Source organism: Saccopteryx bilineata, chromosome 3, assembly GCF_036850765.1.
Source record: "Saccopteryx bilineata isolate mSacBil1 chromosome 3, mSacBil1_pri_phased_curated, whole genome shotgun sequence".
Classification (NCBI taxonomy): Eukaryota; Metazoa; Chordata; class Mammalia; order Chiroptera; family Emballonuridae; genus Saccopteryx; species Saccopteryx bilineata.
Window position 1 is genome coordinate 100,437,698 of NC_089492.1, and position 16,484 is coordinate 100,454,181.

At 35.2% G+C, this 16,484-nt stretch overlaps 1 protein-coding gene across 1 annotated transcript in view; it reads right to left on the bottom strand.

Annotated features, from left to right (window-relative positions):
* LRPPRC (leucine rich pentatricopeptide repeat containing) overlaps positions 1 to 16,484 on the bottom strand; it is a 97,575-nt gene that overhangs the window by 36,850 nt on the left and 44,241 nt on the right. The window contains exons 21-25 of the mRNA XM_066267024.1: positions 15,630 to 15,760; positions 14,625 to 14,710; positions 13,011 to 13,218; positions 2,732 to 2,856; positions 2,117 to 2,223 (exon numbers count right to left, since the gene is read on the bottom strand). Of these exons, the coding sequence (XP_066123121.1) occupies positions 2,117 to 2,223; positions 2,732 to 2,856; positions 13,011 to 13,218; positions 14,625 to 14,710; positions 15,630 to 15,760 (657 nt within the window). The remainder of the gene's footprint in view (positions 1 to 2,116; positions 2,224 to 2,731; positions 2,857 to 13,010; positions 13,219 to 14,624; positions 14,711 to 15,629; positions 15,761 to 16,484) is intronic.

Here is a 16,484-nt window from a genome sequence, read left to right on the forward strand (position 1 = left end):
TGCTGGGTGGATCCCGGTCGGGCGCATGCGGGAGTCTGTCTGACTGTCTCTCCCCATTTCCAGCTTCAGAAAAATACAAAAAATATATATATATGTGAAAGGTTTTTTTTCTTGCATAATTATTATTATATCATTTTCCATACGAACAAGTGTAAACCTACTTTTGCCCTACCCTGTATTCCCTTTTTTTTTTTTTTTCTGAAGCCTGCATGCACCTGTCCAGGATCCACCCGGCATGCCCACCAGGGGGCGATGCTCTGCCCATCCGAGGCGTAGCTCCGTCGCGACCAGAGCCACTCTAGCGCCTGGGGCAGAGGCCAAGGAGCCATCCCTAGCACCCCGGCCATCTTTTGCTCCAATGGAGCCTCGGCTGGGGTATTCCCTTTTATAGATGAGAAAATATAAAAAGGTTTAGTAATTTGTCCGTTATCACACTAGCAAATAGAGGGCAAAAGGAGAACTTATGTCTTTGGCTCTTCCTAGAGTCCTGCTTATTATTACATACAGAGGCACATGACTACCTCCTGCAGAACCTTTCACTGCTATTATCTGAAGACCCGATCTTCATATCTACTCTGATCGTTGACTGCTAATACTGATGCCACACACATGGAGCAGCATAACTCAACAGGCAGGCAGCTCCCCTCACAATTTCAGATATACATACCATGCACTTACAGCGACAGAATTTATACCATTTCTAGAAAATACAAATTAACTATCTGATCTAAAGAAATACATGTCCAAGAAAACATGTCCCATTGCCCTCTAGCAGGAGGACCGATTGAGTTGTAAGACAGAGAAGTTCTAAATTAATTTTACAGTCCTCCGTTTCCATACTAGACTTTTCTCTTCTTTGAAAAAACATCAATACAGCCTGACCAGGCAGTGGCACAGTGGATAGAGTGTCGGACTGGGATGTGGAGGACCCGGGTTCGAGACCCTGAGGTCGCCAGCTTGAGAGCGGGCTCATCTGGTTTGAGCAAAGCTCACCAGCTTGGACCCAAGGTCTCTGGCTTGAGCAAGGGATTATTCGGTCTGCTGAGGGCCCACGGTCAAGGCACATATGAGAAAGCAATCAATGAACAACTCAGGTGTCACAACAAAAAACTAATAATTAATGCTTCTCATCTCTCTCTGTTCCTGTCTGTCTGTCCCTATCTATCCCCCCCTCTGACTGTCTCTGTAAAAAAAAAAAAAAAAAAAAAAAAAAAATCAATACAAACTAATAATTTTGTGGGTTATGCACCTACATTTTCAATTTCATGACAAGCAGCCATGAATATACAAAAAAGAAGGCCAAAACCTATGTGCCATCCACTATGAGCGCTTTTGGAAAAAAGACACGAAGTAATGGCAAAGTATGATCTGAGAAAAATATGATTACTGAAGTGTTTAATAATTTATTAAATTAAATATATATTTTTAAAGTGATGGATCTTCTGGGAAATGTTTGTTTTTTAGGGGACACAGAATTTTTTATAGTGGAATTACACTTTGGGCAGACTTCATAGTTGCCCTCTGACTTATCAATTTCAGTAAGCAAAATTTTAATCAAGCTTAGATAAAATACACTAATCCTAAATATGCCAGGTTTGTCACCTACTATTTCCCATAAGCTGCTTACCATAGTTAAAAAAAAAAAAGAAATTTTAAATTAAATGCCAAACAGTTGCAGACAGCACTTGTTTGGCTGATTAACTTGTAGACAAGCATTACAAATAAATCTGAGCATGGACTGCCGCAAATTAAATTCCACTGCTTTTAAGAACAAAGAATTCCTTGCCAAAGAGGATTATCAACTTTACACCCAGGAATGCCAGTTTAATTTAATTGTTCCACAATCCAAGATTTATGCAAATATCATTTTGATATATAACAGCGAATTTAACAAAGTGAGGAAACAAATTCAATATACAACCAGGCTGTCTTTCTGAACTGTAATTATATACAATAAAGAAGCTGGCCAAGTTTGCCCCCACCCCTGCCCATTATTGGTACTGAATTTTATTAACATGAATCAGAACAAGTGTAATTAAAGGTTAAATTTTTTAAACATATGCTAATTAAGAGTCTAAATAGCTGTACAATTAGAATATTGTAGTTAAAATCGCACCTCAATGATCTTCTTGGCCTCTTTGTAATTTCCTGTTTGTAGGAAGGCAAAGAAGAGATCATAGAGCATGGTCATTTCACCTTGTTCTTGGCTCACAAAGTCCATTGCTAGAGAGGAAAGAAGAAAATATATCAGAAGAAAAAATACAGTATAGAGAAACACCTTATCACTTGAAGTTCTGGAAAAATACAAATAAACTTTACAATAAATATTTAGAGAATCTTAAAGATTATAGTTATGTCAACCAATTGCCTGTCACATTCCTTATTTAACAGCATACATTTATGATATTAAGTACCTAAGACCAGCTTTAAAGAGAACTGGCGAGAATAACGGTATAAAATCCTCATAAAGCCAGATCACCAAAAACGAAGACAAAAATTAAACAGAAGAGCAACTTTCAAAATGAACAGTTATTAAAATAAAGGACATTTAAAATCTACCTGACATTTTTTCTTTTTAATTTAGAAGTGCAACCATGTTCCTCTGGATGTGCTTGGCTTCATGTTCAATTTTCTCCTGACAGCAGTGCATTCAGATCAAAATAAGTGATGGGGTGGGGGGAGGGCAGATGAGATGACACCAATTTCACCAAGATATTAAAAGGTGACTTACCTTTCTGAATTAGATCAGTCTCGCCTTTCTCTATCAGTTTACATAAGACATCATGAATCCTTGGTAATACTTTATACTTTTCATAGCAGTCCATGGTGGCTTCAAGAGCAGCAGGTAAATCATCCCTTGGAAACATAAAAATATTAACAATGAATAAAACGTCTAATTTAGTTTAGAGAGATGTACAATACCAGCCAAAATGTACATGACTGAGATTTAAGGCAGAAAACCACAAAAACCAAAATGAAAAAAGAATTAATCCTAATATATAAATAAATGTTCAGAGTATAGACAACATTAGCAGTTCCTTGTTTTTCCTGCTTCATCTTTTATTACTGTTAGCTAAATGGCACTTAAAAAATGTCCACCCCCAAAAATGCCCAAATAGATGAAGGCACTCTCTGAGATTACTCTGACTGCATTATTTCTAAAAACAATGATTATCAAACATTTTTCCAACTTCTTAAGTGTTTATGGTTCTCAGGAATTTCAAATTTGGGAAACTTTATTAAATTTCCATCAACAGTAACAAGAAATATTCAAACACTTTCAATTTTATCATTATATTTTTCATACCTCCATCTCTCCAGATAAGAAAATAACTTCAGAATTCATACATACAGAAATTTATTGTTGCTAAAATTAGGATATTCTTGTGGCCAATAAATTCTAGAAGAACTAACTTTTAAAAGGCTTTTCATTACAGGGTAAGCTTTTACAAATTATTTCCAATTATAAAGTCAAGGTGTCCTTTATATGATAATAAATTAAAATAAAAAGATATTTTCATTAAATCAATTTCGTAAACAACAGTATGGAAATAGAGTCTTGTGGGTCTCAAAAACTACTTTTCATTTCAAAGGAAATGATGGTATGAGAAATATGTTAAGACCTTGGAAAAGCTTGTAGAGATTATATGACCCAATTCTACTTGCGGCTTTCCTTCACTTTTAACTAGATGAGGAAATTAAAGCATCTAGAGATGGACTGATCACTGTTAGGTGAGCCAAGGAAGACAGGTACTGCCATCAGGTTCCCGGACTACCCACCTTCAGTGGAGTAGATCTAATTATACATTATTCTCTATTAAACCACGGTTGTTTGTTTAACCTAACAAGGTAATGCAATCTGGAATAAGAAATAAAAGATTTTTAAGGAGAAAGTATGAAATATATATATATTTTTAAAAAGAGGCATGGGTAGAGACATGGACCAAAGTACTGACGACAGTGATAATCTGAGTGGAGAAAACACGTTTCTCTCACACACGCAACAGTTTTCAAAAGGAAAAAAGTCTTTTTAAATTTTCCGTTGAAGCCCTAACATTTTGGTCCATTATACAAATGTTATGTTGCCCTAGACTGAATTACTATTTTATCTAGATTAAGATTTTAAGATGTACTAAAAAAGTAAAATACCATGAAGCATTAATTTCACTGCAATAATACTGACACAGTGAAAACGAGCCTATCCTGACGGAACTCTACCTTATCCCTCACTGAGCCCTGTTTACAGTGCATCTTCTGGCACCCCACAGAGTCATTTGAATTTTTGTCATTTGGGGTGAAGACAAAATTACAGGTTAATTTCAAAACTGCAAGTAGATGTTGCAGGCTAGATTACTGTCATACAAGAGAAATACTACAGTAGCTACCACATATGATATAAGGCTTTATATAATCAGTACTTTCCCTTGCTTGAGACACAAGTTCATTTATTACCTTTATACAATTCTATTTAATGAAAAACTACTAAAATATTTTTAAGAGAAAAGCTAACACATACTGATTTTTTAAAAGTGGTATGATTTGCTTTTTCAGATCGATTCCAAACTAGAATGGTAATGTCTCAATTGTATTTCCCCTCCATTAGGTCAAAGCTATCAATAAATGAATGAATAATTGTTCTGTCAATCAAAGAGACATGTTAATAGACTCTGGTCTCCAAATATATGCTTTTAAAGATTATACATACTCAGAACAACAACAGAAAAGACAAGAATATCAAAATGGAAATAATTCATATATTTGTTAGAAATTTAAGTACCAATGTTACTGCCCTAAGGTTGCCTACAAAACGAATTAGAACTCTTTGACAAAACATTTAAAATAAACTGTACTGACGACAGAAATGAACTAATGACTAGTTCGTTCTTTTCAATTTCTATTATCTAAATTCTATTATCTAACATGTGGTTGGAGCATGTTATTTTAAAAAGAGATTAAAGTGTCCATTCCTCATACAATCTGATGTCATCATTAATCGTTTCTATTAAAGCTTGAAAACTTGGGTGATGGAAACGAAAAACATGACAGAATATCTAAAATTCACATTACTATGAGAATAGCTAAATATATACTCATGGGACTTTTGAATGTCAATCCTACTGATAAATACTACATGCAGTGGTGATGAAAAGCAGATCACCACAATGGCTGACCTGGAGGACCTCCGGGTTCCCTCTCAGTTCTATACTGTAATCTGAGGTTCTGTGAATTTGAGCTTATACAGTTCATCAACTCAAATGTTTCGCACCAGCAGAGAAAATCATCTCGTGAAAATACCACTTTTATTAGGTAGAATGAAGTCAGTGAGAGTGGCAAAATATCAAAAGAACATGGGGGAAAAACTACTTTATACCCAAAATGTACTGGGACACAACACTACCAATCAGCATACTTCTAGTTCCTGTGACCCAAAATGATTCTGTGCTTTTCTTTGTACACTTTAAAACACTAAACTGATTCAAAATTCTATTCCATACAATAATTCTTTAAAGAAATCTTCTATATAATATTAATTCTGGAAAAAAAATAATTCTGGATTCAAAACTTTGCCTATTTCAGTGTACACAGGGGTGGGCAAAAGTATGTAAGTTTATTCTTGTATTATTTCTAATTGTATCATTTGTTTTATAACTGTAAACCTACTTTTGCCCACCCCTGTATGTATAATTCCTAAAGCTATACAAATGGGTCACAAATTGCCTGACCAGGTGGTAGTACACTGGATAGAGCAGGTGTGGCCAACAGTTTTTGCCCCCAGGGCCAGATTAGAAAGAAAACTTTTTTCAAGGGCCAGACGAAATACTAATATTAAAAAATGTTAAATACAAAAACGATTTGTTTAAGTAAACAAAATGTTATTATGAAATTTCTTTATGAATAAATGTGAGTGAAAAAATTTTAATATACAATATTTTAATAAAAGTATATTTTAATAAAAATATAATTACATACCGCCTAAATATCCAAACTGTATCGCAATCAACTGAAACAATATTTAATTAAGAGAATGACCTTGAAGGGGTTATATCGAAAATAAAACAATTATTTCGTTTTACAAACAGCCTGGATATGTTTTCAGTTATCAACTGTAGCTATTGTCTATGCTACAATGCCACTTGATTCAGCACATCTGACCACAAAAATAACGAATTGATTGACCCTGGGTGAGCACTGGCAAACTCCGCCTAAAAGAATGTGGGTTTCACATCGCCGCTAAACATCAAACAATTCATATCAAGTACAGATGAGTACAAAAGTTGTAAATCTTTATAATGGAATTTTTAAAAAAAATAAATATCAGGGATCCATTCAACCAATTATTGGAAGTTAACCCTAGATTAGTCACACGCAGAATTCTTTTCCGCATATCACTATCATCTTAAATATCTCGATTTCCAATAATCAAAGACGCTTCTGCTTCTGAGTAGCTGAGATTTTAAAGTAGTGGAGAATATTAAAAATTTAATCGCGGCCCACATATACTCATCTGGCCTGCTAGCTGTATGTTGGCCATGCCTGGGATAGAGCATTGGACTGGGATGCAGAGGTCCCAGGTTCAAAACCCCAAGGTTGCTGGCTTGAGTGAGGGCTCACCAGCCTGAGCACAGGGTCGCTGGCTTGAGCCTAAGGTTGCTGGCTTGAGCAAGCAGTCACTTACTCTGCTGTAACCTTCCCCCCTCCCCATCAAGGCACATATGATAAAACAACTGATGAACAACTAAGGTACCACAACGAAGAATTGATGCTTCTCATTTCTCTCCCTTCCTGTCTGTCTATCCCTATCTGTCTCTGTTACCAAAACAAACAAACAAACAAACAAAAAAACAAATGGGTCACAAATTGTAAAAATCGATTCCTGATAAAAATTTAGCCACTGCTTTCACAAACTTCAAATAACACTAAAAGAAAATCAACTCTACAATATACTATTATTTCTTTAAAAACCCCACAAAACAAAAAAACCCACTGTGATAATTCAATGACTAGACTACCTCAAAAAATATTTCAGTGAGATAAAATAATTTTCATGAATAGAACTATATATGCTAGTAAAATGCAGGCAATTATTTGAAAATATTTTATTGATAAAAATTACCTTTACAAGCTTTATCAAAATTCTGTAAGTCTGGTCCTGGCCTTTTGGCTCAGTGGTAGAGCGTCGGCCTGGCGTGCAGAAGTCCCGGGTTCGATTCCAGCCAGGGCACACAGGAGAAGCGCCCATCTGCTTCTCCACCCCTCCCCCTCTCCTTCCTCTCTCTCTCTTCCCCTCCCACAGCCGAGGCTCCATTGGAGCAAAGATGGCCAGGGGCGCTGGGGATGGCTCCTTGGCCTCTGCCCCAGGCGCTAGAGTAGCTCTGGTCGCAACAGAGTGAGGCCCCGGAGGGGCAGAGCGTCGCCCCCTGGTGGGCGTGCCGGGTGGATCCCGGTCGGGCGCATGCGGGGAGTCTGTCTGTCTCTCCCCGTTTCCAGCTTCAGAAAAATACAAAAAAAAAAAAAAAAATCTGTAAGTCTATGAAATAAATGCAGATCAGAGAAAAAATTCTAGAATTCTAAATTTTAAGAATATACCTATATAAATATATATAATAGGCTGAGTCCAATAAGTACGTTGGACACTTAAAAAGCTTTATTTATTTAGCCCTGGCCGGTTGGCTCAGTGGTAGAGCGTCGGCCTGGCGTGCGGGTTACCCGGGTTTGATTCCCGGCCAGGGCACATAGGAGAAGCGCCCATTTGCTTCTCCACCCCCCCCTTCCTCTCTCTCTCTCTCTCTCTTCCCCTCCCGCAGCCAAGGCTCCATTGGAGCAAAGATGGCCCGGGCGCTGGGGATGGCTCCTTGGCCTCTGCCCCAGGCGCTAGAGTGGCTCTGGTCGTGGCAGAGCGACGCCCCGGAGGGGCAGAGCATCGCCCCCTGGTGGGCAGAGCGTTGCCCCTGGTGGGCGTGCTGGGTGGATCCCCGGTCGGGCGCATGCGGGAGTCTGTCTGACTGCCTCTCCCCGTTTCCAGCTTCAGAAAAATACAAAAAAAAAAAAAAAAAAAGCTTTATTTATTTATATTTTAAATTTTTATTTTTTAATTTTTTTATTTATTCATTTTTAGAGAGGAAAGAGAATGAGTGAGAGGAAAGAGAGAGAGAGAGAGAGAGAGAGAGAAAGGGGGAGGAGCAGGAAGCATCAACTCCAATATGTGCCTTGACCAGACAAGTGCAGGGTTTCGAACCGAAGACCTCAGCGTTCCAGGTCAACACTTTATCCACTGCACCACCACAGGTCAGGCCAAGAGCTGTATTTATTAATATGAATGGACTCCCTTGGCTCATACTGGAATTTATTTTAGAAATCTCTAATTCAAGCTTTAAGGGAATATAAGCATATATAAAACTACTACAAACTTAATTTTGCGTTATTATGAGGAACATCCAAAAAGACAAACCTGATGCTACCTCTAGTTTTAGTCCTTATGATGAAATTAAAGTATGCTACAATGTCCCTAACAGAAAAACAAACACTGGATATATGTTCATATAAGGCATTTACGGCTCATAAAACTATCTACTTGAAGTTACCAGAAAACAAAGCACTCCTGACCCCAATTCCTCACTACATATAAACGTAAAAAGCACAAATATGGTTCACACGATCTTGAATTGTTACAAGAACAACCAGTGACACTATATATTCACCTCTATTCACCTATCAGTATCTTTAAACCTAAGTTTCCATCGTTACAGCAAATTACTTTCCAATCCAGAGAGTATACTTAATTTTAACAACCAAAAAATGACAAATATTGGTTTTTAATTGGAATAAAGTGCTTCAACATCATGCATAAAGTGTTAGAGAAGTGGCAATTTACTTAAAGAGCTTAGTAACTATAAAGCTCTCAAAATCTGAAATCACTAGAGAAAAGAATGGCTTTGGGGGAGAAAAAGTTCTTAAAAGGGGGGGGAAACACCTCAACATTCTAAGAACAAACTATTTTAACATTTTAAAGATGATGTTCAGTTTGGAGAGAAATCAATTCAGAAGAAACCATCAGATTCACAAAAATTATTCTGTTAAAAGAACCAGCCCTTGAAAGAGCTAAATTTTTTTTTCTGTTCATCATCTATAAATGAGGAATCTTCAAGGAGATTGGTGTTGCAATTACAACTAATCCTCCCCAAAAAATTAACTGTGTTGAAGGCTTTGTAATTTCCCTAGGTACAATTTAGCTGTCACTTACTTTAACATTTACTCAAACATGCGTTCTGAACAGCACTAACTAACTTCACATGTCAAGTGCTTTCCAGCCAATTGAGTCTAAACTGGAAGTCAGTGTTAAACAACTGAATGATTAGACAAGATAGCTCATTTCCCTGCTCTTTTGTTCAGAATAAAATGCCACATTTACATTATCAGGCTCAACAGGATTTTCTGACAGAGGGAGAAAAAACCCTACTGAACACTGTCCGCACTAAGCACATGAAGCCTGTCATTTACCAATCATCCTTCAAAAAGCAATAGCCATGAATGTAACTTAATTACGACCCAATGATCCTTGACGAAAAATCATCTTATCACTGTCCTGTCCCCCTAGGGCAAATGAAACACTTTTGTCCTCTGGCAGTGATGATGCTAAATTCTTAATTGCAATAATGGAGTAAAAGAGCCAAACCTCCTTAATTTCCTTTCAGCACATAAAGAGTTTTACTCTAGAAGACAAGCATTCCCATAAATAATAAAAGTATCCAGTACAAATGAAGATGATAAAATTGAAGGGGAGTGTATATGACAGAATAACCAGCATTTAATAAAGTATATTTTCCATTTATGTAACATATTAAAGTGTTACAGTGAGTTTTAAAACTTATGTTGTAATGTAACAAAAATTATGATCTTTATGAAGAACTTGATTAATTCAGGAAGATTTCTGAAAGGATTTATATAAAAGTCTATAATTCACTTAAATGAAATGTATGTGGTCATACACAGATTATAGCACAATTCAGCACAGGAAAATCCTTATTGGAAAGCAAAAATTAAAGTTTCTTTGATCAGTTGTACTAAATAATCCAGTTAAACAGCTTGAGATTTTTTTATATGCAATGAAACCAAAGTAGATCAGCTTATAAAACAAGTGAATTTGAAACTGCATCATACAAATTCTTATGCCTTTAAACCTAATGACCCAGATTTTATTAATTTTCTTTACCATTGTATAAAGACTAATCAAAAGCTCCTTTAACCTATACTAAAACATTTCTTTTTTTTTCCTTAACGTGGAAGATTCAGGTCATTTCCCAAAATCAGGCATGATATCAATTAAAAAAGTTTTAAATAGTTACAAAAGAAAATGTTTAAAATAACATTCATTTGGACTACATGTAGACATATGGTTTATAGAATAATCCCTAATTAAATGGAACACATTCAAATTTTGTTCAACTATATTTTTTTGTTCCATACAAGTATTACCATTTTGATAATCCAGAAGCAGATTAGTTTACCAACTTGTTTATAATTTGGCAAACCTGTTGTTATTTTGGCAAGTAAAAGAAAACAAAATGTATTAGTTTCTATATCCATAAAGCTTTTTATACATTATCCAGTTAACAAAATGACTTAATTTCTCTGTTTTTACTAATGCTAGAAAAGTCAGCTCAAAATTAAAATCTACTGAATCTTATAAAGATCATTTTTCTAGGGAACTCAATCTCATGAATTTGTTCCAGAATTACAATGTTTAAGTAATAGCTTCTTTATAGAGTCTTTGAAATGACATTCCGAAAAGATGCTCGCCTTTGAATGAAAGGATGAAGATTTTATATGATGTTCTGGAATGTTTTTCATAATTTTATCTCAAGTTTGAATAACTAAGACTCATTCTCCAGTTGAGCTCATACCTGCTGAGGTCAATTACATTATATTATTGAAGATTAAACATATTTAATCAAATCAAATACATGTGGACTTTTTGGCAGACTAGTGTAGTTAATCCTAGTGCTGAACTTGTCAAGATTCTGACTTAATTAGCTAGCTTCCATCAGTTGGGGAAAACGCAACTGGAAAAAATTTCCAAGTCAATTTTTTCCTTCAATGTATCCCCAACTAAGAGTGCTACTACTGTTTTCTGCAATATATAAACATGAAATTTCCTTTGTCTCCTATATACTATTCTCATGACTCTAAAACAGTTAACAAAACCTTCTTTTTATTATGATAGATGAAATGTGAAAGATCTTGTTATGAGACTGCCTCTGCAAAGCAAAGACAGCAAAAACCAAACCAAAATAAAATAAAAACCCTGGGCAAATACAAATAAAAGGTAATAGTTCCTCTATGTATGTGAAAGGAGTAAGAAATCATAGAAGAAAAGATGCTAATTTAGATTTCTCTAGCCCAATAACAGGGACAGCCAAATTTTACTGAGATGCACAAATCTCGGACTGCATCGTATAATGAGGAGCATAGAGCACGCTCCAGGTTAAGTCTGAAGCCCAGGGTATTGCCACGTTCCCTTGAGTAAGCTCTTTTTGGTTCATGAGCCCCATCTGCAGACCTTTTTTGGAAAACTTTTGTGTCTCTTCTGTCTTCAAAGTATTTCTATTTGTAAGATACTTTCACCAAGGCCTCATTTTCACTGTTAATTATTTTCTTTTGCCCAGAAATGGAGGAGGGCCTAATTCTTCTGGGCACTGTGCCCATTCTTTCAAATCCCTGCGCAGAGCTCCACATGCAATTTGCAGAGATGGGGCTTTTTTAAACAATCAAATATTCTACTAGGAAGCATATTAATTATAGGATTTCTATATAAAGTTGGCTGTGAACATGAGAACTCAGTAACACAGTAATTGTTTGAATCACTATTTCTCTAAAAGGATATAATGCTGAGACTGTGAAGGTTAAGATTTGGCTAATCCTTTAACTTGATAAACTGTTTTTTGATTGGATGGCAAAGTAATTATTTAAGAAAACCTGTATGTATAATACATGCATGTGTGTACATATATATATTTATATACACATTTCCTAACACAGAGCTAGCTAGCTAAGAGATTTTTTTATTCTACATTTAAATTTAATACTAAACCATTCATTACATTTAATTATACCCCCTAATAAATAAATAAAAATTAAAAGACATTTGGGGAAAATATAAGAACTGTTAAAATGTATATTTTATTTTCCTCCTGATAGTGATAGGACAATATCCATAGTAAATTCAGAAAGCCCCAATCAGGAAAAAAGCAGATTAAAAAATGCATTAAGCCAAAGAAAAGATGACAAAGAGTTAGGATCAAGGAAATTAAAACACACACATACACACACACACACACACACACGCACGCACACACAAGGAAAAGAAGATAATAAAGGGTACTTAATCATCTTACTAAAATGATTCACTCATTATAAGAGAGAAGGTTGATTTCATGATTTGCATTGCAAATAATACCTTAAATTGGACACCAACATGAACATTTCAAATAAACAATTTTAAGCTGAGTAAATCTTGCCCTATCAACCAAATTCATCTCACAAGGCACAGAGACATCTTCTACAATATTTATCAAAGCTGGAAAAGCTGTAGTGGTACATGCAATTAAAATAAAATGCCATATGGAGAAAAGGAGCACTGAAGAGATGCTGCTATGCTGTTACCCGATTAAGAGTCATGAGGCATAATCAAAAGCCCCAGGGAATACTTCTTTCTTATACTTATTAATAATTAACACAAGGCTCAAAACAGGAAAAATTAGATTTAATTTCATGTAATACCATCATGTATCCCACAAAAAAAATCACAGACCATCCCACCCAGAAGTCATCCACAGGACCACAGGGCTGCTGGTGACTTTAAAGGTCACCTAGTCCATGGAAGTCCTCTTATTCTTGGCAAATAACCTTCAAGGCTTCCACAGCATCACAGAGTATTTACAAAGTATAACCCCCAAATGATTAGACTCATTCTTTTAATGCCAACATTTAAAATTCAAAATTCAATTACTTACTTTTCCAGGTATAGAGTGACCAATGGGGAACTTAAGGTGGTGGATGGTTTTGCTAACCCTAGAGTCATGATGGCTTCATGTAACTGTTTTACTGTTTCAGTTTCACCTCTTAAAGCTGCGCCATTTAGGATGTGAAAAAAGGACAAGACTGTTGCATCTCTGATAAGAACATCCTTCGCTTTCATTTCCTTTAGAATGTTAATAGCATCTACAATGAAGAAACACAAAAGACCCTTAGGTAATTTCATGTAGGGAAAACAAACTGCTATTAAAACAGCATTTCAAGCTCAGCAGGAATGTAAATTCTAGTGTATAATGCCGATTTCAAGTTAATTACTACTTGCATTTCTAAACGAGACTACAATTATAAATCCACAATAGCATGGTTTTATCATTTCCCTGCAACTTTGACTACAAATTATAGACAGAGGCTGTATGCCCACTCTGCACCACATAACCCTGTACGGTCTGCCCTATAGCTGTAAGATCCTCCTAAATGGATGCTTTTATCCTTCAGAGCTAACATCTGCTAAATCACACCATTGTTTCTTCAGCAGATGGCTTGTCAGGAAGCCAGATAATAAAGATGTGTTTACACTGTATATACAGCCAGACTAATGGTCTGATACCGATAGGGCCTGTTTGCTATGTCGATACTAATTAGCCAAGCAGAGCCAATGAAAGCTTTCCAAAAGACTGTATTTTAATACATTAGATTCATTAAGCTTCATTAGAAAGGCAGAAACAAACATTTTAGAATATGGAATAAGTGCATTTTTATAATGTTGTTCTTAATTATTGCATAGGCAAAATGTTTTGACCGCTTTACAGAAAGTGATTTTTAAAAAGCAGGCTAATCCTTATAAAGTTTTGTGTTTAGAAAGATTTCCTAGGAAAATATTCAATTTTCAAAATAAATATTCTTTCCATACATTTTCACTATAAATTATGTTTTTAAATCTTTCCTAAAAATAAAAGGTAGAAACTGCTAAAAAGGAAGTTTCAAATCAAAAGCCAATGAGAAAGTTAAGAAACAAGCAAATTATAAGAATATATCAAGTATAATTAATTATATTAGGCTTATCATTATCTCAACAATGAGAATATTAGAGTATGCACATCAGCTATATAATCATTAAGAATTTCCTTGCAAAGTTCTAAATGAAAACCTAAAGTATGTATTTTGTTAACATTATCAAAAGGTAAGACAAAGACTACTAAAAAATTCATATTCTTAAATAAAAGTTATGTTTATAGGTTTACTGTTCAGCCTTCAGACATTCTCAAGCAAAAACAAAGCCATTAGTGCAGGCATATAAGCAAATTGTGCCATAAGTCATGATCTTCAAGCTCAATCCAAACAGCAATGCTAATAAAAACTAGCTGCAGAAATGCAAAAAGCACTGAGCTGTGCAAATGTAAATGACAAGCTTGCCAATCCATTAAAACTAATGGCCTACACTGTCCATGACGCTTTGGTTGGATTCACATGCAAATTCGTATGCAAAGCGTTCAAGCACTTTGCAGGACATGATATACCATTAATATCAATTCACATGTTATTCCAGTGGCAAGGTACTTGCTCACATACTTCCTTTATATGCCCATGCTTACCTTGGAGTTTGCCATGTTTTCCCAATACTTTTACAAGGCCTACATATTTGTTGGTGTCAAGGGCAGCAGATGAATCTAAACGGTCACTAAAAATTAAAGCCACATTTATATTACGTTAAAAGTCAGCAGGAAAAAGAACCGCAATATCCATTTTATCACTTTCAAAAACTCATCAGATGATGTGAATTGTTAATATTTTGCCTCTACATTTCAGTTAAGGTTTATTTTTGAAACCATACTGAAATTCACATATTTTGTTATATTTGAAAGGACAAAAGAAATAAAACTCTAACCCTACACATAAATTGTATCACTCTACAAATATCTACAAATGACGGGAATGAAGGAACTCTTAGTTGGTGGCACTATTGGTGATTCTAACTTTGTAATGAACATTGAAATACCCAAAGAGACATATATTTATTTGATAAATCTATCAAAACTGGGAAACCTTCTGACCTGTGGAACAGTGGATAGTGTTGACCTGGAATGCTGAGGTCGCCAGTTTAAAACCCCAGGCTTGCCTGGACAAGGCACATATAAGAAGCAACTACTAGGAGTTGATACTTCCCACTCCTCCCCTCTCCTTTCTCTCTTTCTTTCTCTCTCTCCTCTCTCTAAAATCAATAAATAAAATCTTTTAAAAATAAATAAAAATAAAGAAACAAATTGAGAAACTAGATACCTAAAAATGGACAGAATGGTGTTTACACTAGAAAGGGAACTATTTAACAATTCTTATAAAATAGTTACCGTCACCACTACTGTGATATGCAGTTGGGTAAGTGTGTGTGTGGGCACCGTTGGCTTTAAAGGAATAGAACGTCTTAAAGACTTTGCTGAAAACAAGCCATAATTAATCAGCCTCATATTATACAAAAACATTGACAAAGAAGAATTTTCTAAATTAACATTATATAAGAAAGTAATGTTCAATGTACACAATCCTTCAAGGACTGTACGTCAGCACTCATGCTGGTGATGTTTCAGAGCCAGGGTACTCACAATTCCTGTTTCAGGTTCAGTGCATCCTCCGCATTATCATGTCGACAGCACAAATTTATTAAAGCTGCATAACCACCGACAACCATATCTGATTCATATTTTGCTTTCAATTCAAGAGCTTTCTCCATGTTCTAAAATAAAGGATAGAATTGAAAAAGAAAGAATATAAGGAAAATATAAAATTTCTAGTTTTAATGTTCAAAGTATAGAAAAAGTTAAGAGTACTTTAAAAATAAATGGATACATCTAATTTATTTTACCTTGCTCCTTGATATTTTCATTCGCCTTTTAAAAAATAAGCAAGAATGTAAGTAGCATTTAAAAGATTTGTTATCTGTACCCAAAAAGGCCACTATGCCAAATTTGAGGTTTCAGCTTTAGTCCTGTATTATAAATCTTCCACATTAAATGTATTAAATCACCCCTACTCACAGTCTAATTTCCATACATAGAATATATACATATATATATATATATATATATATATATCATTGCAAAGTTGCTCACAGTCCAGTTTAATATCCAAGTAATGTGAAGAAATAGTTTGGAATCTAACATAACAGTATCATGTTATAATCTTAAAGTCAGTTAGATTCTTTCCCTAAAATCACAAGCATACGACCAAATCATACAGAACTAGAAACTGAAAGTCTAGTGATATGACACAAATTGCCAACATACACTAAAAATAAACACAAAATACAGCTGGACGCCCGCTGAAAAAAGGCAAGAGACCCTTTATCTCAGAAAAAGCTTTTTTCTAGCAGGAAAATGGAATTTCAATCCCTGCATTAACAACCTTAGTAATATTTGACTTGCAAATGACTACTGCATGTATCAGTTGCTTGACAATCT